This window comes from Poromitra crassiceps (genome assembly GCF_964638095.1).
Source record: "Poromitra crassiceps genome assembly, chromosome: 13".
NCBI lineage: Eukaryota > Metazoa > Chordata > Actinopteri > Beryciformes > Melamphaidae > Poromitra > Poromitra crassiceps.
Genome location: NC_139644.1, coordinates 28,859,153 through 28,881,961, shown reverse-complemented (window position 1 = coordinate 28,881,961; position 22,809 = coordinate 28,859,153). Strand labels below are relative to the sequence as shown.

Here is a 22,809-nt window from a genome sequence, read left to right as displayed (position 1 = left end):
TTTTTTTTTATTGTTAGTGAAACTATAACAACACAGCAAGCAACTCTTCAGCATATCTCTATCAAATGAAACCGTTTTAAATAGTTTGTTTGAAGTGGTTTCGACTTCTTGTACTGTCTTTTACTATGGTGGGTTTCCCCTAAAAAGGGGCGCGGCCTTGGCGCTGGACACTTGAAGACGCAGCACAGTTCTGGTCTATGTGTTCCGTTGTGTACCTTCATAGAAGCATCTTTCTGATCCAGAGGTCTCAGGTAAACTGGTACAGGTAAGTTCATCTTGTTCTCCGTCTGACTCCCATTCGCCACCTGTGAGAGTGCAACCAACACACACAAAAACATAAGTTTAGTGTGGTGCTGCTTGTCCTTTACCCATTTTTACAGATCAATCACCTTAGCTTTAAATGAGTACTTGTGTCCTTTTTCCTAAATGCCAATTTTACAACTTTAGCATCTTAAAGGAGGACTTACCCCCTAGATATGTATTAGAACAGTGATTTGAAAATACCTATGGAAAAAACCAAGAAATGACATATACTCTTGTCTATACTAGACTCTTTGGCTGTGTTAAGTCAAGATTTTTTTTCGGAAATCGACGCCATTACAGTTTGCCTACTGCCTCAAAAATAATTTTTTTGAGAGGGGCAATATCTTTATAAATATCAACAACTAGCCAACGCTGGTGGCCTGTATGGAAACAGAAAATCCTGAAATGGTTGATAGTTATATCAATTTGGCCATTCAGTGGCGAACTAGAAATTTAATTATTTTTGTCCCATTTTGTCCCATGTGTGTGTGCGTGGCTTGTCTAAACTTACGTTAAGAGCCTCGCTGCTCGCAGCACACAGCAAGGACAAACCTCTCGCTCTGGGGTAACACAATGCGAGATTTCTCCACGTAATTCCCTCGTCTAACTAGAGATAAACCGCGCAATGAAATCCGTTTTTAATTTGCGTTTTGGGGCTTTTCGTGATTCTTGTTGAAAGTTACAACACCTCTGATTTTTCCTCTCAGGGCGCAGGAGGCAGCGCAGAGCTCTTCTCCTCCTCACACTGTTCCCATGCGAATCCCCCCGAGCAGCACACACACACAGACAGAGCCAGTCGCTCTGCTCTGCTGACTTGATTTCCAGAAAAGTTGGCGTTGCTTGTACACAGTGATGATATTATATTAGCCGATATGTTTAGAGAAGCTTTGTCACATTGTCACGTCATAGTATAGCGTTATATTTTACATGTCCGCTAAACTGCGACGAGATTTGTTTGCTGAAATGTCAGACTGTTGAAAACCCCCGCCTCTCACTGCTGCTGTGTGCTGCTGCCGCGCGCCCCCGCGGGTGCATGAGAGAGCAGACTGGCCGAGAGAAAGTGCTTCCAAGTCGGACTGATAGCCGCGGAAATGTCATACTGTGCTCTCTGTGCTCTGAGAGCACAGAGCTGCTGCTGCTGCTGCTGCTGCTGCGCGCGCACCCGGAGCTTGGTGCTAGTGCATGAGGTTACAGTACGACTCTCTCCCGCCCGCTCCCGCCTGGCTGGGCTGGAGACAGTGCTTCCAACTCGGACTGATAATATAAACATCATCATTCGAGCTTATCCAGGTAAGATATTAATAAAGTAGTGACACATTCAGCGGGAAACTAACTATAATTAAGACATGTGCCAACTTTGACGACGTTTGGTTCAGTATTTTAAGAGCAAACTTCAATAGGAATAGGCTTGGAGTTCTGAGGAGCCAAAAGGGTACAGGGGGGGTAGGGGAGTAATTATCTTGAAATCCCATAGTCTTTGGGGGCACTGTGACGTCAGTGTGCCCCTAATCTCCCATTCATTTCAGAAAAAAAAAAAAGCAGTGTTCGACCTTTAGAGGGCGCTTATGCCAGTTATGCTGCTGAAAAATGATACAAATGGTAAAATGGCAACAGTTTGGTGTCAAATGTGGAAATTCTGACCAGAATTCTTCACACATCACCCCCAAAGTCATATATATTGGTTAAAAGCTGAAAAAAAGTGTTTTGGAGGTAAGTTCTCCTTTAAGTTACCATAATCCTCTCTTCTCTTCACTTACTTTCAGCCCTCCACACCCCTGAGCCCATCCCCTCTGTCACCTTGTATTTGCTGGGCAGGCTCCAGCCATGTGCAGTGACCCGTCCATCCTCCTTCTGCATGTGGGCCTTCACCTGTCTATACTGGGCTCTCTTCTGCTCCTTACGGGACGGTGAGCTGCACGGGTCTGTTCTGGTGGAGGAGAAAAGACAGAGAAATGTGATTAGTTCTAGGTTCATGTATGCTTTGGTGGAAGCATATCTACACTCACAGTATGATGAGGCCATAATGGGAAGCAATCCACTGTGAAGCTTTACCTATTGATCTACAGTACACAGAGACCTATGTTGCCACATATACAACATATAAAAGCTTATTCTATATGTATAAGGTATACGTATATCAAAATATACAATAATTATTAGAGGAATTAAAGTAATAGAGTATGTAATAATCGGCAGAATGTAATAATATAACGAATGTATGATGGCCCTCTTACAACAAGACTTGTACAATAGCCGCTGACTTTATGTTTGTCGATCCTGCTAACAGCACATTTAACATACAGGGTTGCTTATTTGCTAATCAAATCCCTTTAATTGCCATGACTATGTATTTGTCTGTGTTGGTGTTCAAATATGTTACCTTTTTGTTAAAATACCAAATTTAATGTGCATGGGGTTGTTTTGGCTAATACTATATTAATTGTGACTTGTGTCATAAAATCAGGAAATGTGTTAATTGGTGTATTATTCCTTCAAATCTAACTAGATAAACCTGATGTTAACCACTTGAACATTTGCAAAACAAAGATTAGAAACAAATTAAAAGATTAGAAATTACATTTCTAAAGGTTTTCGATAGGCATCAATTTGCAAAATATGATTTTCAAATTCCATGACTTCCAGGATTTCCATAACCATGGTCACCCTGATGAATATGACTAAGCCACTGTCACCAGTTTCTGTTACTCACTCCTCATTGAGGAAGTCGAAGGTCTTGGACTTCTCTGTGGGGAACTGGGAGAAGGTGCTACTCCTCTTCACCAGGCTGCCCGGGGCGTTGTACTTCACGTTGGACTGGGGCTCCGCCTTCTTTATAGCAGGGGCACTGGAGGCGGAGGAGCTAAACAGTCTGCTGAAGCTGCGGGGGGGCGGAGTTAAGAGAGCCACAGAGGGAGACAGAGCCAAAGGAGGTGCACGGAAAGGGAAAGGGGGACAGCAAGGTAAGGGGTCACCAACCAACCAGACAACCAAGGGTCACCCACTACCACCATGTACTGTACAGTGAAGTAAAGCATGCTGGGAGTCTTGGGAAACTGAGCTGCACTGAGCTGAGCACCACCTACCACCTCTAACTTAGGATAGCTACACACAAAAGTACATGTGACTTTTTAAGACACCTGAGAGGCTTAAGGCGTTCTTTAATCAGACAAGTTTGTCTATCATATTTACAATCAGGCTCACTATTATAATTGTAGCGGGGAAACATTTACAGTGTGAAAAAATAAACGAATAAAAGCATCAGTGTTCAAAAGCAAATTAAATATCTCAACTTCAAAACCAGCCGTAAATAATTTACTTTACCCTGTTGAAACGTAACCACACCTCACAAACTCTGTGGCATAAAGAGACTTGACCCCAAAAGCGATGTTAATATCATCTCACCAGATTGCATCAGTGTATCAAAATGTGTTCACTACACACAAAATCAAAGCATTGCTGCCCATACTGCTATGACATTCCATTCAAACCATACCAGGATGAATGCTGATCTAGTGATGTTTGTTTTTGTCATTTTTTGGTGAGTTGTACCATAACTTATATCACACTGTGTAGTCAGTGTGTATAGTTGTTACCTGCACTGTTTTCTGGTCTGTATTTTCCTGACGTCTGCTTAATCAAACCTGGTAAAATGGTATAACCTGCCTATCAATAAACACGTTTTAGAGAAAAACATGCCTACTAAAATCCCTTGTACTGAAAAAGTACTTTGAGTAGACAGACAGCCCACGTGTCTATGCTGCTGAGAGAAGTGTCTCTCCTCAGCTGTCTATGAGCAGACAGAGTTGGGAAACATCAAAGGCAACACAGCAGGCAGGAGACAGGAAAGCCCGGGGGCAGAAGGAGAGTCACGTCTGAGCACTTTGTGATAACAACAACTGATGCATGGAGAGAAAACTGCACGGATATGGACACATCTAGGTCGTATCCAACTGTGATGGAGGAGCAGCTCTGTATCGAGGGAGGGCAAGAGAACGGTTTGGCTAGGAGGAGGCTTAATAAACCATCTTTACCTAATGCTGCCAATTCAATAGCACATCCAGGGAAAGATAAGAGAAATAAATTAACATTTTTCAGAGAAAATGTAATAGGTGTTAATTTGGAATTTGTGGATTAAAATAAGGTGGCTGTCAATACTAAGATAACAAGGGTATGAATGAACCAAAGTATTAGTCAGGATGGTACATAAACGTAAAGTTTTTAAAAATGAAATTTGAGAGGACTTACAACTGCCATATGCTGGATTTCTTCTTTTCTGTAAGAGCAGGATTTTCTCTTGAAGCCCTGGGAAAAGAGGACAAGATGGCATCACATGATTTGTCGTCATTTTCCAGACACTCAAAAGCAGAGTACAGGTGATGGAGGGTCCAGCGCCATCTGCTGTGTCCGACTGCATCCTACATTTAAGCAAGGATTTAGATGAGCTGCAGACAAGCCTCCTTACAGAACAACAACTATGGAGATTATTGACCCATTTGTCCAACCGGCCTTATAGTTTGAAAAGACAAACTAAAAGACTGCAGACCAGTAGCTTCTTTTTGGTTGGTCATTCATGTAAATCAGACTGAAATGTTACATCTTAAATGCAGACCATAGCTTCTTTTTGGTTGGTCATTCATGTAAATCAGATTGAAATGTTACTTCTTAACTGCAGATCAGTAGCTTCTTTTTGGTTGGTCATTCATGTAAATCATACTGAGATGTTACTTCTTAAATGCAGACCAGGAGCCTCTTTTTGAGCCTATTTTATTTTATTTTGTGTTGTATGATTTTTGCTTATCTGATTGTCTTGTTTGTAAATGTATGATGTTTAATGTTCTATGTGGACCCAGTAAGAGTAGCTTATGCTCTGCATAAGCTAATGGGGATCCTGATAAATCAAATCAAATCAAACAAGCCTAGCCCAGGCAGCATGTCTTTCTTCCTCGTCATTAACCTTTCTAACCTGGACAGACAACAGAGCAGTGGTTTGGCGTACTGCTATTCATATACAAGATATTGGGATAGCTTTTGTCTCCGTGGTAAATAATGAATATGAATGCAATTATACACTTTATTTGTGTAGTATTTTTTTTATCAGTTACAATTAAACAATAATTAACAAAAGCCAATTCATAACTGATTTAAGAAGTTATTTTGGAAGTCATCATGATTATTAGTCTCTTTTTTAATATGTTTTCATTGAGTCAAGTTTTCTTTTTACAAGAAGGAAAATACAAAAGAAACAAACATTTAGATAAAACCTATACAAACACATACTTACACTGATTATGATTTTCAACTAGAGAGGGCATTCCAAATTATATCAATATTGCCAACAGGCTATTTTTGGACAATTACAAATTGTGGGACCGAAAAACATACGATTATGCTGTACATGATTAAATAGCAGCCCCATGTTCCATCCATCCACCCAGCCTCATCTCCTCACCTGATCATCTCTGTCCACCGCACAGCCTCCTGCAGCTCCATCAGTCTCTCCTTGTACTGGTTCCTCTCCATCAGGACTCTGGCCATCTCCACCCTGGTGAAGCGCTTCCTCTGGGCCGTAGGCACGTCGCTCTGTGGCAGCAACACACAAAGAACATGGATTCATCATTTCATGAATGAGCTACAACAATTTGTGCAAAACAGATGCAAAGTGAACACGCTATTTCTTATACAGGTCAAACCAGTGTGAAGGGGGGATTGCTCAGTTGCAGAAATCTTTCTAGAAAGTAAGATACTCACATCCTCTTCATCTTTAGACTTCTGTTTCACTTCTCCCATCTCCAATCGCACTCTGAAAAAGAACATTCATTTATAACTCACAGCGTCAATATGGAAAGAAAACAAAGACGCACACACACACACACACACACACACGCACACACACACACACACACACACACACACACACACACACACAACTCTGCCAATAGCTGCTGCCAGAATTTACGAGAAGCTGCAAAACCTATGCTATTGTACTGTACATGAAAAGTTAACATAAAAGTCAAGTAGTGTATATGATCTAGTATAGTATGTATATGATATGGCAAACAATGTATGAGGAATCTATATGACCTAGTATAGGATGCATATGATGTGTATGTATATGTACTTTAGTATGTATAAGTTAAGTTATCCTTTATTTATCCCCTTGGGGAAATTCATCCTCTGCATTTGACCCATCCTCTACTAGGAACCTTCCTAGAACTAGGAGCAGTGGGCAGCCACTGTGCAGCGCCCGGGGACCAACTCCAGTTCTTTTGCCAGTACCTTGGTCAGAGGCACTGACAGGAGTATTAACCCTAACATACATGTCTTTCTTGGTGGTGGGAGGAAACCGGAGCACCCGGAGAAAACCCACATGGACACGGGGAGAACATGCAAACTCCACACAGAAAGGACCTGGGACGGACCGGGGTTCGAACCCGGGACCTTCTTGCTGTGAGGCAACAGTGTTAACCACTGAGCCACCGTGCCGATTTTTTTTTTTTTTTTTTTTTAATGTACAGTATGATGTAGTATGGTATATGATGGTATGTAAAGCCCTTTGAGACTTGACTGTGATAAAGGACTATATATAAATAAACTACCGTAGACAAGACAAAAGACGCTGCTATCTGTTGTGATCATTTCCTTACTTTTTGAGCTCCTCCTCCAGCTCTCTGTTCCTGTCGTCCAGCTTGGTCTTGGCCTGCAGCACAGCCTCCATCTCCCCCTGCAGCACCTCCTTCTCACAGGCCAGCTCGTCCACCCGCGCTATCAGGTCATTCTTCACCACGTTCAGGGCATTCCTGTGCAAAGAAGAAATGAGGAGATTGTTTTGTATCCTTACACAATACTGTTGAAACTGTTCTGTATTGATTTCTGTAAATCTATCTTATCTTACCAATCAGTTACCTGTGATTACCACCTACAGTAATAGACAGGCCTCATCTAGCTTGGATTATTGAAAGTCACTTTTCACCATGCATCAGCAAGTCATCTCTGGACCGTCTACAAATGGTCCAGAATGCTGCTGCAACTAAGGCTGTTGACCAGCTCCAGTAAGAGATGTCACATAACTCGGATTTTAGCACACATACATTGGCTTTCCATCAAATTTATGATCCAGTTTAAAGTTCTTGTTTTCCCATAATGAGCCCTGCATGGTCAGGTACCTGCTTACGTCAGCAATCTACTCATTCCTACTTCACCAGCAGGTCACTTGTGTCTTTGGACCAGGGCTTACTAGCTGTTCCCCACTCTAGGCTCAAAATCAAAGGTGACAGAGCATTTCAATTTGGAGCTCCCAATCTCTGGAATGCCCTTCCACTGGACTTACGATCTGCTGCCTCTAAAAAATCACACCTGGGTGTTGAAGTAAGCGCTTAAAAAGCAGCTAAAGACTCATCTGTACACACTGGTCTTTCTCTAGCCTCTTGTGCGTCTCTGTGTTTTTATTTGTGTCTTGTTTGTGTTTTTTACTATTTGATGTACTTCTTTAAACTGTATTGATCCTGTGAAGCACTTTGTGACTCTGCTCTGTGAAGCGTGCTATATAAATAAACTTTACTTACTTATCATAGACAGGATTAAGAAATGTCAGATCTAAAGTACAGTATCAAATAACAAACTCAAAAACACATAATGAATTGAGAAAACTTCCCACACTTACTTTGTCTCCAGCAGCTGTGTGTTCTCCTGAATGAGATTTTCCACTTCACGGCCCATACCTGAATAGAAGTTACAATAAGTTTGGAATTCTATTGAAGGAAAAAGGAGTTGAGGACAAACTGGAGAAGTGACTACATAAGCGCTATTCATAGCTTTCAAGGGGCGTTACGTGCTGCCGGGAACGCCCACCTGGCGGTCAAAAAACTTGTTCATTCCACTGCCGCCGAGTCACTAGTTTCTCACGCTGTTTGTTCAGCCAAAATGCCGGATACCTGTTGTGCTATCGGTTGCACTAACCGACGAGGAGACACGCCTGGCTTGTGCTTTTACAGAATGCCGTCGGAGAAAGAAAACTCAGAAAGGAGGAGGTTGTGGATTTGTGCGATTAGACGTGGTTCAGTCGCTGGGGAGGGCAAATGGCTACCATCAAAGTACACACGTCTTTGCAGCCAACATTTCATCAAAGGTAAGCTCAAGTAACGTTAACGGGGTATTTTAATCATTATTGTAACGTTACTTGAGCTTACCTTTGATGAAATGTTGGCTGCAAAGACGTGTGTACAAACGGCTGAACAAACAGCATGAGAAACTAGTCGACGCGGCTGGCAGCGAATGAACAAGTTTGTTTTTTGACCGCCAGGTGGGCGTTCCCGGCAGCACGTAACGCCCCTTGAAAGCTATGAATAGAGAGGATGCGCCACTAGATTATTCTTAATGTGTTCAAATCTAACAAAGACACAACGTAGGGTGTGAAATAAATATCTCCTGGTGAGATATCTGTTGGGCTTCACAACACGAGCAACTATGTGCAGAACGGAACCAACCACAGCACAGACACGCACAAACACACACACACACACACACACACACACACACACACACACACACACACACACACACGTCACATGACTGACAGGAGAAGGATGAGAGAGTGGGTGAGGTCTTACCAAGCAAACTAAGGTCTGAGAAAACCATGCAATCCAAGTAAGGCAGAAAGAGAGAGAGAGAGAGAGGTGGAGATAGTGTGAGACAGCGGAATGACCAAACCGATGGAAGAGTGAGAGCTAAACGTTTAGCTGTCGACTCTACAGGCGATGAGGAAGACAAGCTGCTGGGTCTCTAAGGTTAGCTAGATACGATAGGGGCAGTAATAAAAAAAAAAAACGAAAGGGGAAAAACGAGCAAAAATAATTTATTTGAAGATGTAAAATAAACAGGAGTTAGGCCTACTTTGTACAAATGATGCATCATTTTAAAATATGTAATCCAAAAGAAGCACTGAACTCCGCCATTCATGCACCTCTTAAACTTTGTCTCAACATCTACACAACTGTGACTTTGGAGGAACCAGGCAGTCAAAAGCAGGCAGCTGAAAAGCTCTACACTGCATCATTGAAACTGTGTGCCAGCTGCTATCAAGCAGAATGAGCAAGAAGCTATGAGCTGATGGGAGAAGAACATGGGAGAAAAGTGAGCAGTGAGTAAAGGTCAAGGGGAAATTAGGGAAGAAGGTTTAGCTAAGGAAAGGTTGGAGGTCAAAGGTCATACACACCAGAGTACTCCACTGGGATAATGGGCAAAAGCCAGAGGATGAGACACGGGAGAAAGAGAGGCAGGGTTAACATGGATAGGTGGCTGACACTGTGTATTAGCAGCTTAACAGCTAGTCCAAAGCAAGTGTTGTAGCATTGCAGCTAACAGCAGGTGGTGCTGTTATGACTAGGGATGGGTACAGAAACCAGGCCAGGTGCTTTTGCAACCGGTACTACCGGTACCAAATAGAGAGGTCCAGGGATGACGTATTTTTGTAGGCTGAATGCGGAAGTCCCGAACTTCCTGGTTCTACACTGTTTCTGTCTATGGGATTTTTGAATGGGTTTTTGGCGATATGCTTCAAATAATGTCTGTGGGCAACGCAAGTTTAATCAAACGCGAACCAAGGTTCAGCGGGATAATCTTCACACATGAGGACCACTTTCATGAGTTTTGTAGCATAAATGCGAGCCCTAGAAGTAAAATGCTCGAGCTAAGCTAATCCTGAACTACACACTGTCGCATAGGCTTCACGTCACGTCAGCACTCAACCTGGACTGTTGTTGATGTGTGCACTGATTACCTCGGGCTGAACGGGGCTGAACCAGGTGAGGGAAAGAGAATTTCCGTGTTCGCCCTTTGAAGTGGTGACGTTATTGACGTATATATCCACATCGACTCAGCAGTGTAGTCTCATTTAGCCGTTTGCTAGCTAGCCGCCCGTTTAACGGCATGTAAAAGCTTCAAAACTCATAAAAGTGGTCTTCATGTGTGAAGATGATGTTACTAAACACTGGTTCGCGTTTGATTAAGCCAGCGTTGCCCAGAGAGATTATTAGAAGCATCGCGCCAAAAACCCATTCAAAACTCCCATAGGCGAAAACTGTTTAGAACCAGGGGCGTTAGCATCGATGATTTCCAGACTCGTTACTGGACCTCTCTATTGCAATGCAGATTTAGGTGCCTCATTTAGGTGCCATGTCCGAGCTGCTGAGTGAAATGTCTGCCCTCCAGTGCTCCGAAACCGGCGCTGCACGCACCTTCACTAACATTCTAGGCTCTAGGCCTAGGCATAACACAAACAATTATTATTTGAAATCCTCTTTACAGCCTCTTTAAATAGAAATAATTGTTTAAATCTGCTTTATAAATCTGCTTTATTATTTTTTTAAGTACAGTTTCAGGCACCGTTTAGGCACCGGTACCATTTTAGAAGTATCGTTTTAGCACAGGTATCGAAAAATATGAAACGATACCCATCCCTAGTTATGACCACTCAAGCTGGTACAGTGGGTAAAACAGCAGCTGCTAGCCAAACACAAGTGCCTCAAGAAAAGCATTAAAGTTCCTTGAAAATCCCCTAAAACCAGTTGATTATATTGATAATTTGCTGAGAAATGGCAAGAACAATGCAGTTAAGTGCAGTTAATGCAGTTTGATGTAATAACATTTCACAAATGGTGCAAGAAAATAATAAAGTGAAAATTATGATTAGACTGACAACACTCTGGTGTCTCATTAATAAACAATATGGACTGTTGAAAAGATATTGCAGATATGCTTAGATATAAGCTACAGATTTATACAGTACATGATCATCTTCTCAGGCAACATGTGAAATACAGTAATTATTTAGAACATTCAATTGTTCAAGAAATTGTACTTCATTCGTTTCATATTTTAAAATTGCAATTTGACTGGGAAACATTACAGGAAAACACCGGAAATTTAAAAACACCAAATGGTCATTTCACTTAAAGATATTTTTAAGTCAGATTGAATCAAGTAATTTGAGTAAGTACTGTAAGACTATTCCATTACATCACATGACATATACAATTTATTCAGAGCTGCTACACTATTCCTCTACAGTGCTGCATTGAGCTAGCCTGGTATCCAATGAATGAATCCTTCATTAAGGGCTGGACGTAAGTTTATTCGCCACTGATTCGGTGACGTATTTTTCAGCCCCCACCCATTGGTTGCTGTCTGTTGTCAAATATCGACCTCTTTGACCAATCAATCACAGTCGCAAAGCAGGATGACTTTGACAATTCTGCGCCAAATAACTTTAATTGATAAGAACTGAAGGCTAATAGGTTGTTCCACTGCTGTTGTCAAAAAAGCATAAGAGCTTGGTCTCTTGCCTTCAATACTCTTTGTCTGCTACATCAGGTACCTACACCGGCAACCGCCGTACAATGTTAACTTTAGCTGCACGCCGCCAACAGCTCAACAACCGGCCAACTGATTTCGAAGCTGATGGGTTACTGGAAAGAGCGTGACTCAAACTGTTTAAATCTGTGGTCACTCACAGTGGTGTTCTGAGCCCGGTGAAGCGGTTACAGCAGCAGGTAGTGGGCTTGGCTAACGTAGCTAACAGCTAGCTATAGCTATTTAACATACAGGTGTGTTGTTGCTGCGCTCTGTAGTAGTGCGTCATCGGTAGATTAGTCCCGCCGCCTACATCGACCAGCCAATCAGGCATCTCGGACAGTATCTGTCCTCAATAACCGCTAGTGGACACTTTGTGACCCATATGAAGAGTGCTGTCAACTGCGATTCATATGGGGCTGGACACCAGGCTAGTCTTGTGCCACTACAGACAGACAGATAGACACACTTCGGTAACACTTTATAATAACGTTCAGTTGTAAGTCATTTATAAGCCTTTAGTTAATGATGAACTAACCATTTACAAAACATGAATATACATTTGTAGATGATTAATACATGTTATGTTAACATATCAGAATCAGAATCAGAAAGACTTACAAATGTCTTGTAAGTCATCTCTAAACTTGTGTTCCTCACCTCTTGTAAATGATGTGTAAATAATTTACAATTAATTTACAAGGCTTTCTGCATCCCCTAATCTAAAGTGTAAACCATTCATGACACATAAATGTGTTACATACAAGGGGGTAGCTCTGTTTGTCAAAATTGAAGCCAATGCGGAAGTGTCCTCTTTGCCTGCAGGGGGCGACCCATTCGTTTGTGGATTTCTGTTTTGAAGCTTCAAGTATGGCCTCAGTAAACACTTTCCTAATGTGTTTATGGTCTCAATCGCTAGTATCAGACTATTTTGATTGACAGGTCGCTTGTCCACTGATCATACAGCTCACTGATCACACAGCTCGCCGATCACAGACCAATAGCAGGCCGTGCTCTGTGGGAAACCCCTGGACTTGTGTCCAGATCCAAGATGGCAATGGCCAAAATGCCATACATGAGGCGTCAAAAAACAGAAGTCCACAGACCAATGGGTCGCCCCCTGCAGGCCATTCGAAAGAATGCAGGGTTAAAGCAGCTACTAGCAACTTTTTCGATTGTTATTAAACAGTATAATTACAATATTGATGCATCACATCTTACCTATAATAGTAGCTGAGACCAAAGCCGTGTGTATCTGAGATTGCTCCCTTAGGTGATTATTAACTCTGTGTCTGTCTAAACTCGCGTCAACAGGGGGCTCTCTAGAGAGACCGGACCGGGTAACCCGGAAGTGAAACGCGGAAGTGAAACGCAGGTGCCTGCCTACGCCGTTTGGGCTGCCTAGCAACATAACATAAACAATGTGAACGCCACGCATACTCTCGGGAACATCTCTCGTTATATTCTAACAGGTTTTTTGGAAGTTATTTTGTGGTTATGGCCGAAGTGGCTGCTGCAAACTGTTTCATTTCACTTCCTGATCTGCCCTGGCTACAGACAGACTAACACTGGCCGATTCACTCGGGGTTCAAGCGAGACTACTCTGCGTTGGTCTCGTCGACTATTAGAGGTAAGATGTGATGCATTGATATTAAATTTATACTGTTTAATAACAATCGAAAAAGTTGCTCGTAGCTGCTTTAAGTGCACTTCCACATTGGCTTCCATTTTGACAGAGCTACCCCTTGTATGTAACACATTTATGTGTGATGAATGGTTTACACTTTAGATTATGGGATGCAGAAAGCCTTGTAAATTAATTGTAAATGATTTACACATCATTTATAACAGGTGAGGAACACTTCATTTACTAAAGGTTTATAGATGACTTACAACACATTTGTGATATGTTAACATAGCATGTATTAATCATCTACAAATGTATATTCATGTTTTGTAAGTGATTAGTTCATCATTAACTAAAGGCTTATAAATGACTTACGACTGAACGTTATTATAAAGTGTTACCCAGACTTCTTTCTCACCCAGCAGGTCAGCCCCTTCATCCACATCCCCTATCAGCCCCGTGCCTGCAGACGACAGCTCCTCAAACAGGGATTCTGTGTTGCGGTCAAACGCCATGTTCTCGATGCCTTTGGTAGGGGTGCTGAAAGAGCGATAACCATTAGAGGTGACGTATCACTGCCTGCCTGGTGCAACTTTGTTTAAAATAGACACATGACACAGCGTACTCTTTGGCCTACCTGGATGCCTTGCATCCACTGAGGTCCATGTCCAGCTCGGGGGTGGACTCGATGATGTCCTGCACATCTGAGCTCTCCTCGTTTTCAGGCAAACCTACACAGCACAAGACAAGGGGCAGCATGACCCGCAGATGAGAGGTTGCAACAAAAATTAACGTTTAAATATTTAGCCAACCTCAATTGTATTTATTAGAAACAGTTCAAAATTTAGAATGAATTCACTACAATGTTTTGGTTCCTGACTTGTTCTATAGTCGGTTTCCAAGTGTCACGTTGATGTAATAGTAATAAAACAATCTGAATAGAGGCCGTTGACCATTCTATCACTGAAAATTTCCTTGATGGCATCGTTTTATTGGGCTATGTATAATTTAAAGAGATATTCAAACTGTGAATGATACATTTTGGCTGAATGCACATTACTGGATGTTGAATGTATCTTTGTAAAGTGTAGTCTACTGTCGACCATGTGCCCTTCACAGTATGTGAAGTCTTGTTGTCCGCGTGTCTAAATATGTACAAAGTCGCTACATCTTAATTGATATGTTTCTGTGCCACCAAGGCCTCCAAGACAAATTCCTGCATGAAGTGACTCTGGTTGTGATTCTGTTCAATTGCCATTTGTAACTAAAGCACTTCCATGGTGTTTGACCTACCCACAGATATAGACCTGGTGCCCGGCGCGGCCTGCACCTCCGTGCTTTTACTGTTCCCATCCTGCCTTCCCACGTCCGAGGCCGCGCTGGACATCGGCGTGGCCGACTTGGAGCCGCTGAAGTCCGACAGCTCATCCTGAAATGATAAGTGACTTAGTCGTTTACGACCGAGGGTCAAGCGGACACTAACCTCGACCCCACAGGAAGCAGACGCCACAGTGCAAACGACACCATCACAGCACAGCTTCACATCTGACAGGCTAGCGTTAGTTTGGAACAAAAACAGTGCTACACACAAACTGCAAAGACTGGGGATGCAACACATACAATGCTGCACACACAACACAAGAGAGGAGAGTCCAATTTCCTGCAACGTTTACATTTCTCATGGCTGGAGCACCATAATTATATCAATTGAAAATCTACCTGTAAAATTACTTTTTCCCTTCTGTGAAAGAATTCAGGTAAGAATGGAAAAATAAATCTATTAATCATGAATATCGCTGAATTAAGCTACAGATTCACTGTTTTTTTCCTGAAATTGGAGCTCACCTGGGAAAACACCTGGGAAAGTTAATTCAATTCAGAGAAATACCGGTACTACAAATGAACACAAAAATGAAACAACACGGTGTAGGTAGGTAGGTACAGGATCTATTCGGCCTACAGATTCGGCTCGCCCTAGGAAGTGCTCAGCTCAGGGTCCACAACGGGATCTAACCCTAACCCCTAACCCTGATTCATATTTTTAATGTCAATCATGTCTGATAACATCAGTAGCTTACCATTAGCTTGTTAGCTAATCTAAACCATTTTGCCCACGTTAATCCCACCACGTGCCCGACGTACAGCCAATCACAATGCGTGGCCGAGCCGATCTTGTAGCCGAAATTGCACCGACAACGGAAACACTGAACAGACATGAAGAGGGAACAGGGATTGCTTTCTAATCAGACACAACAGAGACAGTAAACACAGCAGCAGAGAGCAAGGGCCCGCACGCGCACACACACACACACACACACACACACACACACACACACATCAAATCCACTGAATCCACAAAGGATTGTGGGGGCTTCGCACATCGTGACGTGAACATAAACTACAGCTACAATGGCTGATGGGAGGTGCCACTCTACCTCTGGAAAATCACAACACAACAGAACACAACACAGACTGACACAAAACTTTAAAAAAGAAGAGAGAAACGCCAAAGAAGTGAACAGGGTTTAAGAAGCTCCCTGAAAAGTTAACGTGTAAAGACAATTAGAAATCTAGTTAGGCCTAATGCTATATTGAGCGCACAGCTACAGCGACAAGAGACAGAAAGAATACTACCTGAATTGATGATGCTAAGTTACTCTACAATGAGTGATCACAAATGTCACTGTAATATTGAGATTTGCTTCAAAGCTAGCATGGATAATGAAGCAAAACTGCAACAACAGCGGGTGAAAGATAAAACGATCATGCATTTTCAACAAAAATTAAAAACAAAATAGAGGCCAGATGCAACCACGCCATTAACGCTAATATTAGCCTATTCCATCCTCAGTGTACACAGCTGAGACCAAAGTGATGTTTGTTTGTTGGTTCCTTCTTTCCTTTACAGGGAACTTACATTTCAAAAGACCTGGTGTGGCCTTCATGTACGACGTGGTTGCATGTGGCAGAGGGGCGCTGTGTGAAGTCGGGGTCATTAAATGCACAAAGAAAGAGGTGGCGCGTTTGAAAAGATGAAACAGCTTAGTGGAGGAGGAGACTACTGAAGCCCACAGACACGCAAACACAAACACTGTGCCGGCCACGGCCCGTGCCAGCGTGTGGCTGCCCGGTACTTCCGCCATCATCCAACTACCTTGCAGTCGTCAGCCAGTGAATTCCCCCAAGTAGTGTCCTGCGCACTCTTACCCTCCCTGCTCTTTGGGGGGTCGTCCAAGTCCAACTGCTTGGAGGGGGGAGAGAGTTACAATCAAGCTCATAGGTGCACAAGCAGCTCAGCACAAGTGCATGCACCAGACAGTGTGCATGAATTCAATGGAGTAGTGTGTGCGTATGACAGTGGAGTAGTGTGTGCGTATGACAGAGTATATTTGTACATGTATGCCTGTGTGTGTGTGTGTGTGTGAGAGAGAGAGAGATAGGGATGTAACAATATACCGATATCGAGCAACCACGGTTATCATACTGCAAGCTTTCATACCGTGGCCACAATATGCACGGCGCCAGCGCGCCACATGCCACTACAAACAATTTCATAGTGGAGGACTCTTGAGTAAACATTCTCATTTTAGCTTCAGTTTGAGTTCAATAAAGCAATATTTTCCTTCAAACCAAAATACTTATTTGTTTTTTCGATGGGCCATAGTACATTTAATTAAAGGGGGGGATTAATACCGTGAAATACCGCATACCGTGATATTTTGGTAGCGATATTTTCGGTACCGTAGTGTACTGTACTGTGAAATTTCATATTGTCACATGCCTAGTGTGAGAGTCAGTGGTTTGCTGGCTGTAAGTCAAGACTGTGAGCATTACATTTCCTTTCATCAGTATCCCAAACCATACAGGGGGACCCTGATTTCAGATGCGTACAGCGTTGTATGATTTCTGCGTGTCATGATTTCAATTTACCTGCTACATGTATGTCAGATTCAATAATAGTGGCACTCATTTTTTTACGGCCCCTTTGTAAGAAGCAAACTGTGGTGATTTAGGATACATACTGTATGTAACTGTCCCAGCTTCAAAGGCAATGGAAAGGTCTTGCTGATATGACTCACGTTGTGGGTGGAGCTTAGGTCATGGCTGGCATGAGGGCATATGACATCATCAACCAGTCCTTTCCACTGGCAGAGCGTCACAAGGCGACACCAGCCCCTTCCACAAATAGATATGGCGTGCTCAACTATAAAAGCCTGTCTGCGTATATATCAAAGCCATCAACAATGACCGTCCTGCAGCACTGATTACAGAAGAGCCAATCACATTCCAGCTGGGCTCTTACCAAGCCATACAACATCATGCACCTCGACCATGGGGCTATCGCTCCCATCATGCACCTCTCCACGGAGCTGATGTCCCAGTTTTTACAAAGACACAGCAGTGGATGAAATATCACAGTCACCCTCCAGGTCCTAACTGCCGGAGAGATCAAACCAAACTCACAGCCACCCAAACATTTGTTGAGGGGTACCGATGCTTATTCAGATCACTGCTTAAAATAGGAAACGACTCAATCTTAGCTTATATAACATAGTCATCCTAGTGTTTATACTCTATAGCTTTGTTCACAATAGCCTTTGTGCAATTGAATTGAAATTGAAATCACTGGGATAATTATAATAAAGCATAACATTCACCTAGCAAAAAAGAAAGAAATAGTTGCAATTGTGAATATTCATGAGATTCATGAGACTTTAATAATCTACCCTGCTTCATCAAGGGAGCAGACATGTTTGCATATCCCTGAATGGTGAAAGAGAGAGGATGGAGGTCTGAAAACAGAGATGGCCTTGTTGTCAGATCCCTCTACGCTTCAGGAGCACGCGCAACCCAAATCAAAGCCTCTCTATTTTTCATGGAGCCAAAGCCAACAACCTCCTCTATCTACTAGCAGAAGGTCTGAAGAACACAACAACTCATCTAATGATCCTATCACTACATATCATCATTTCTGTTTGAAGTATGCTTTTAACACTCACCTCGGCTTTTAACAATACGGTTAATACTTAGTTTTTATTATGCAATTTGTAATATACCCTAAGTAGTAACTTGTATACTTTTTGTAAACCGATCTCGTCCACTTATTGAATAGTTTTACATTCCTAGGAAAAATGACAGTGGAATAAGCTGTTCTTTTCTTCAAATTGTGTTGTCCATATATAGGAGGTGCACACAGTGCCACCCGGAGACACACCTTGAGGCTGGTGTTGGAGCGTGGGTGTGCCGGGTCCGCGAACCTCCAGCTCTCTGTGCCCAGTGTGTCTGGCCTGGCCTGGGGGTCTGGGATGAGCAGAGAGCCCCCTCCGGATGGTGGGAAGATCCCCAGGGAAAGGGGCCGCTCTTTCCTGGAGAGACAAGAAGAGAAGAAAGAAATCTTCTAATTGTGTGCCTCTGAAAGTCCCAATCCCAAAGAACTCCTCCGGCATGCCCCTACCTGACTCGCCCCAGCTGGCATGCCCCTACCTGACTCGCCCCAGCATGCCCCTACCTGACTCGCCCCAGCTGGCATGCCCCTACCTGACTCGCCCCAGCTGGCATGCCCCTACCTGACTCGCCCCAGCTGGCATGCCCCTACCTGACTCGCCCCAGCATGCCCCTACCTGACTCGCCCCAGCCTGGCATGCCCCTACCTGACTCGCCCCAGCATGCCCCTACCTGACTCGCCCCAGCATGCCCCTACCTGACTCGCCCCAGCTGGCATGCCCCTACCTGACTCGCCCCACCATGCCCCTACCTGACTCGCCCCAGCATGCCCCTACCTGACACGCCCCAGCATGCCCCTACCTGACTCGCCCCAGCTGGCATGCCCCTACCTGACTCGCCCCAGCTGGCATGCCCCTACCTGACTCGCCCCACCATGCCCCTACCTGACTCGCCCCACCATGCCCCTACCTGACTCGCCCCAGCTGGCATGCCCCTACCTGACTCGCCCCACCATGCCCCTACCTGACTCGCCCCACCATGCCCCTACCTGACTCGCCCCAGCTGGCATGCCCCTACCTGACTCGCCCCAGCTGGCATGCCCCTACCTGATTCGCCCCAGCATGCCCCTACCTGACTCGCCCCAGCATGCCCCTACCTGACTCGCCCCAGCATGCCCCTACCTGACTCGCCCCAGCATGCCCCTACCTGACTCGCCCCAGCATGCCCCTACCTGACTCGCCCCAGCATGCCCCTACCTGACTCGCCCCAGCATGCCCCTACCTGTCTCGCCCCAGCTGGCATGCCCCTACCTGACTCGCCCCAGCATGCCCCTACCTGACTCGCCCCAGCATGCCCCTACCTGACTCGCCCCAGCATGCCCCTACCTGACTCGCCCCAGCGCGTTCGACTCCGAGGCCTCACTCATCTGCTGCAGTTTGATCCTCTCCACGTGCTCCATGTAGTTATGGATCATCTGCAGAAGGTAAAACAAAAGATGACAACTCCGCAGTGTCAAGATTCCCCACGATGCAACACTTCCTTCCTCCTTCCACCCCTCCCTCGCTGTGCCCCCACCCTCACCTCTGTGTGTCGCTGATGGAGCGAGTTGAATTCCTTCTTGAGCTCCGCCTCTCGCTCTTCTAACCTGCCGACTGAGGGAGAAGACAGCATTGATCGGTCCATCATGATGGGAGTCACTTAACGAGTCAGTCGGGCATCTTACATTGGTCCTGATGAGCAGCAGAAATGTTTAGGTCCAGATAAAAGTGATACTGTTAAGGTCCTTACACATCAAGAGCGATGCGAATATACAGCACAAAATTGCGATGCGAGTTTTGACCCACCTGTCAATCACAGCCAATCACAGCCTTTACTGTGACAATGTTCAAAATGTTGCACACAGGATGCTGGATCTGGGTGTGTGTGTGTGTGTGTGTGTGTGTGTGTGTGTGTGTGCGTGTGCGTGTGTATGCCACTTCCATAACTGTGCTCTACCAGCCAGACACTGGCGGTACGCATAATCTCCCTCTAATAATTTTGAATGGGGGACAACTTGTGAAGTGACAGAAGACAGCTAATCCCCTATTAGCACGCCAGGTTTAGCCTAAAGCAGAGGTTTTCACAGTCGGCCTCCCCAGGGGGGCTCCAAACAATTTCAGGGCAGGCTCAGTGAGTGTAATTGAAAAAATATTACATTATGACATTAGTTATCAAGAGGAGATACAGACACAAATGTGTATGATAGCCTAAATGGGTGCGATTTGGTTCAAAATAGATACAGTTCTTTGGGGGAATTGTACTGTTTCTCCCACTTTCCCAGAGTCAGAAACAAATAGATGTCTCTTCAGACAGACCTTTTATGTATTTGGTGTCAAACAGCAATATCATGCTATCTTGTTTCAATTGCTGAGTGTCTATGGGATCAAATAACATAATCATGATCCCATAGGCAGCCAGCAATTGAGCAAAACTAAGCAAGTAAACTAAGGGGAAGGTTTTGTGTCAGGCCCACAATGTCAGACTTTAAAAAGCCCTGGCCTGAGCCATGCACAGGGCTGCTGGAACAGACACACCTACAAATACAGCAGCTACAGCTTCTGCATAGTGTTTGGTGATGTTGTGTCTTGGTGGGTGGGAATCACCAGATGCCCACGATACGATACTAAAACGATACTTGAGTCACGATACGATAGTATTGCGATATTGCGATAGGCTAGTATTGCGATATATTGAATATTGCGATATTTCAATATATTGTCTAACTCCTTTTCCTACCTTTTCCTTGACCTCACCGTAAGTAAAACAAGCAGTGTTTTTTTGTTTTGTTTTGTTTTTGCCCCACATGTAGGCTACATTATTAAGCTTCTCTGGACTCAATACACCACTGCAGGTGTGGACTGCAACATTGGGCGTTTCGGGCAGATGCCCGGTGGCATATCAATACAATATCGTCAGGCAAAATATCGCAATACTATGGTGTATCGATTTTTTTCCCCCACCCTTATTGTGTCTATGTGTGTGTACTTTGACACTACAGAGGGATTTTATTCTGTTATCATCAGTCATGAATTTCCGGGAGATGAATAAAGTGAAGGGATAAAGTTTCTACACAGGGGGTGAATTAAGCTAGTAATCATTGCCATGTGATGCGTGTTCCTATGTGTGATGATTAAACACATCAGATTAAAACATCAGGGAGTGTGGAGCAGCCGAAAGTGAGGCCAATACTGAATGAATCCACAATTTCCTAATCTAAAAAATGTATTTGATCACACAGCTACTGACTCTGCCTACTGTACAATTACAGTCTAACAGGATATGTAAGTCCAGGAAGAACATCCAGGAACAGGAAAACAGTTTCCCAGTCTGTGTGGGTACCAGGAAGTCATCCATCAAGAAGACCATGATGGTCCACTCCATTTCATATGAAGCCATGAAGCAGTCATGAAGCCTAGAGGGTTTCTTAATGGAGCTTCTATCATCAGGTGCTTGTTGTTGGACATTACATAACAAAGCCTTGTCCATGCATCACCATCTCATTGTCACTAATAAGAGTAGCCTGCATCACCATCTCATTGTCACTAATAAGAGTAGCATGCATCTTAATCTGATGATACAGATGTCTAAATAAGAGTCTCAAGTGCTCTATGTATGAATACAGAATAGATATAGTCAAAAGTAGCAGCGCACACAGCTCCAAATCTTGAACACCGTATCGGGTGCACACGGTTGTGGTAAGGATCAAAACAAACAGAACCACCGGCACTCACAGATCAATAGTCTTCTTATTTACTGTGGGCAAAAACAAACGTGTTTTCGGCTAGAAGCCATCATCAGCATGCAGAATGCAGAATGCAGAATACAGCTGTATAGAGCCAACGCAACCAGAATTGATGGACTAATTGTATATACAATGCCAGGCAGGAAAGTGAAAATCAATCTGAACAAAAGCAGAGCTCTGCCACAGAAAGACCGTGTTCTCCCGGTGGGTTAGCCTAAATGTGATCAGCTATGGGAATAGCAGCTTCTATACACAAATATGGCCTACATTGTCTACTAGGTAATTCCCAAAGAACATTACTCTGCTGCTGGCAGTGGCCTTATTTACGAGACAATCCTTAAGCAGTATAAACACTAGAGTAGCTGGACTCTGTCCTGCAGGGGGAATGTCTGTGGGCAGTCAGCCCAGGTGTAGCCTCAGAACCACATTCATGATTGATCACCCACTGGGCGTGGCAGAGAGGCAGTGTGGCTCACGATGGCGACTCATGTTGATGACATCACTGACTATGTGCATGGGCCTTTTTCACAGCAGCCACTGTGTCTAAAAGGCAGGGTAAACAAACACAAGTGCAACCAAAACATTAAAGAGGGCCCCAGCGTTGGAACAACTCAAATGAATAAATAAATAAATTGGAAGTTGGAAACGCTCATTAATGTTTTGGTTGCACCTGCGTTCGTTTACCCTGCCTTTTAGATACAAAATGGCTGTTTTTTTCCTGCAGAGTGGAAACTGTGAGCTACCTCTACTGGTCAGGAGGCGGTCGACCATGGAAGTGAGTCATCACAGACATGGTAAGCTCTGTAGT

The 22,809-nt window shown here is 43.9% G+C and overlaps 1 protein-coding gene across 1 annotated transcript in view; it reads right to left on the bottom strand.

The window, feature by feature from the left end:
- The window catches only part of spag9a (sperm associated antigen 9a), a gene marked incomplete at its 5' end in the record, with an annotated part of 41,301 nt that overhangs the window by 12,251 nt on the left and 6,241 nt on the right, over positions 1 to 22,809 (bottom strand). Inside the window, 15 exons of the mRNA XM_083648780.1 lie at positions 216 to 305; positions 2,101 to 2,230; positions 3,014 to 3,181; positions 4,549 to 4,605; positions 5,753 to 5,883; positions 6,052 to 6,103; positions 6,948 to 7,100; positions 7,964 to 8,051; positions 13,695 to 13,816; positions 13,914 to 14,007; positions 14,570 to 14,705; positions 16,431 to 16,517; positions 18,492 to 18,642; positions 19,606 to 19,694; positions 19,802 to 19,872. Coding sequence (XP_083504906.1) covers positions 216 to 305; positions 2,101 to 2,230; positions 3,014 to 3,181; positions 4,549 to 4,605; positions 5,753 to 5,883; positions 6,052 to 6,103; positions 6,948 to 7,100; positions 7,964 to 8,051; positions 13,695 to 13,816; positions 13,914 to 14,007; positions 14,570 to 14,705; positions 16,431 to 16,517; positions 18,492 to 18,642; positions 19,606 to 19,694; positions 19,802 to 19,872 — 1,619 coding nt within the window. The remainder of the gene's footprint in view (positions 1 to 215; positions 306 to 2,100; positions 2,231 to 3,013; positions 3,182 to 4,548; positions 4,606 to 5,752; positions 5,884 to 6,051; positions 6,104 to 6,947; positions 7,101 to 7,963; positions 8,052 to 13,694; positions 13,817 to 13,913; positions 14,008 to 14,569; positions 14,706 to 16,430; positions 16,518 to 18,491; positions 18,643 to 19,605; positions 19,695 to 19,801; positions 19,873 to 22,809) is intronic.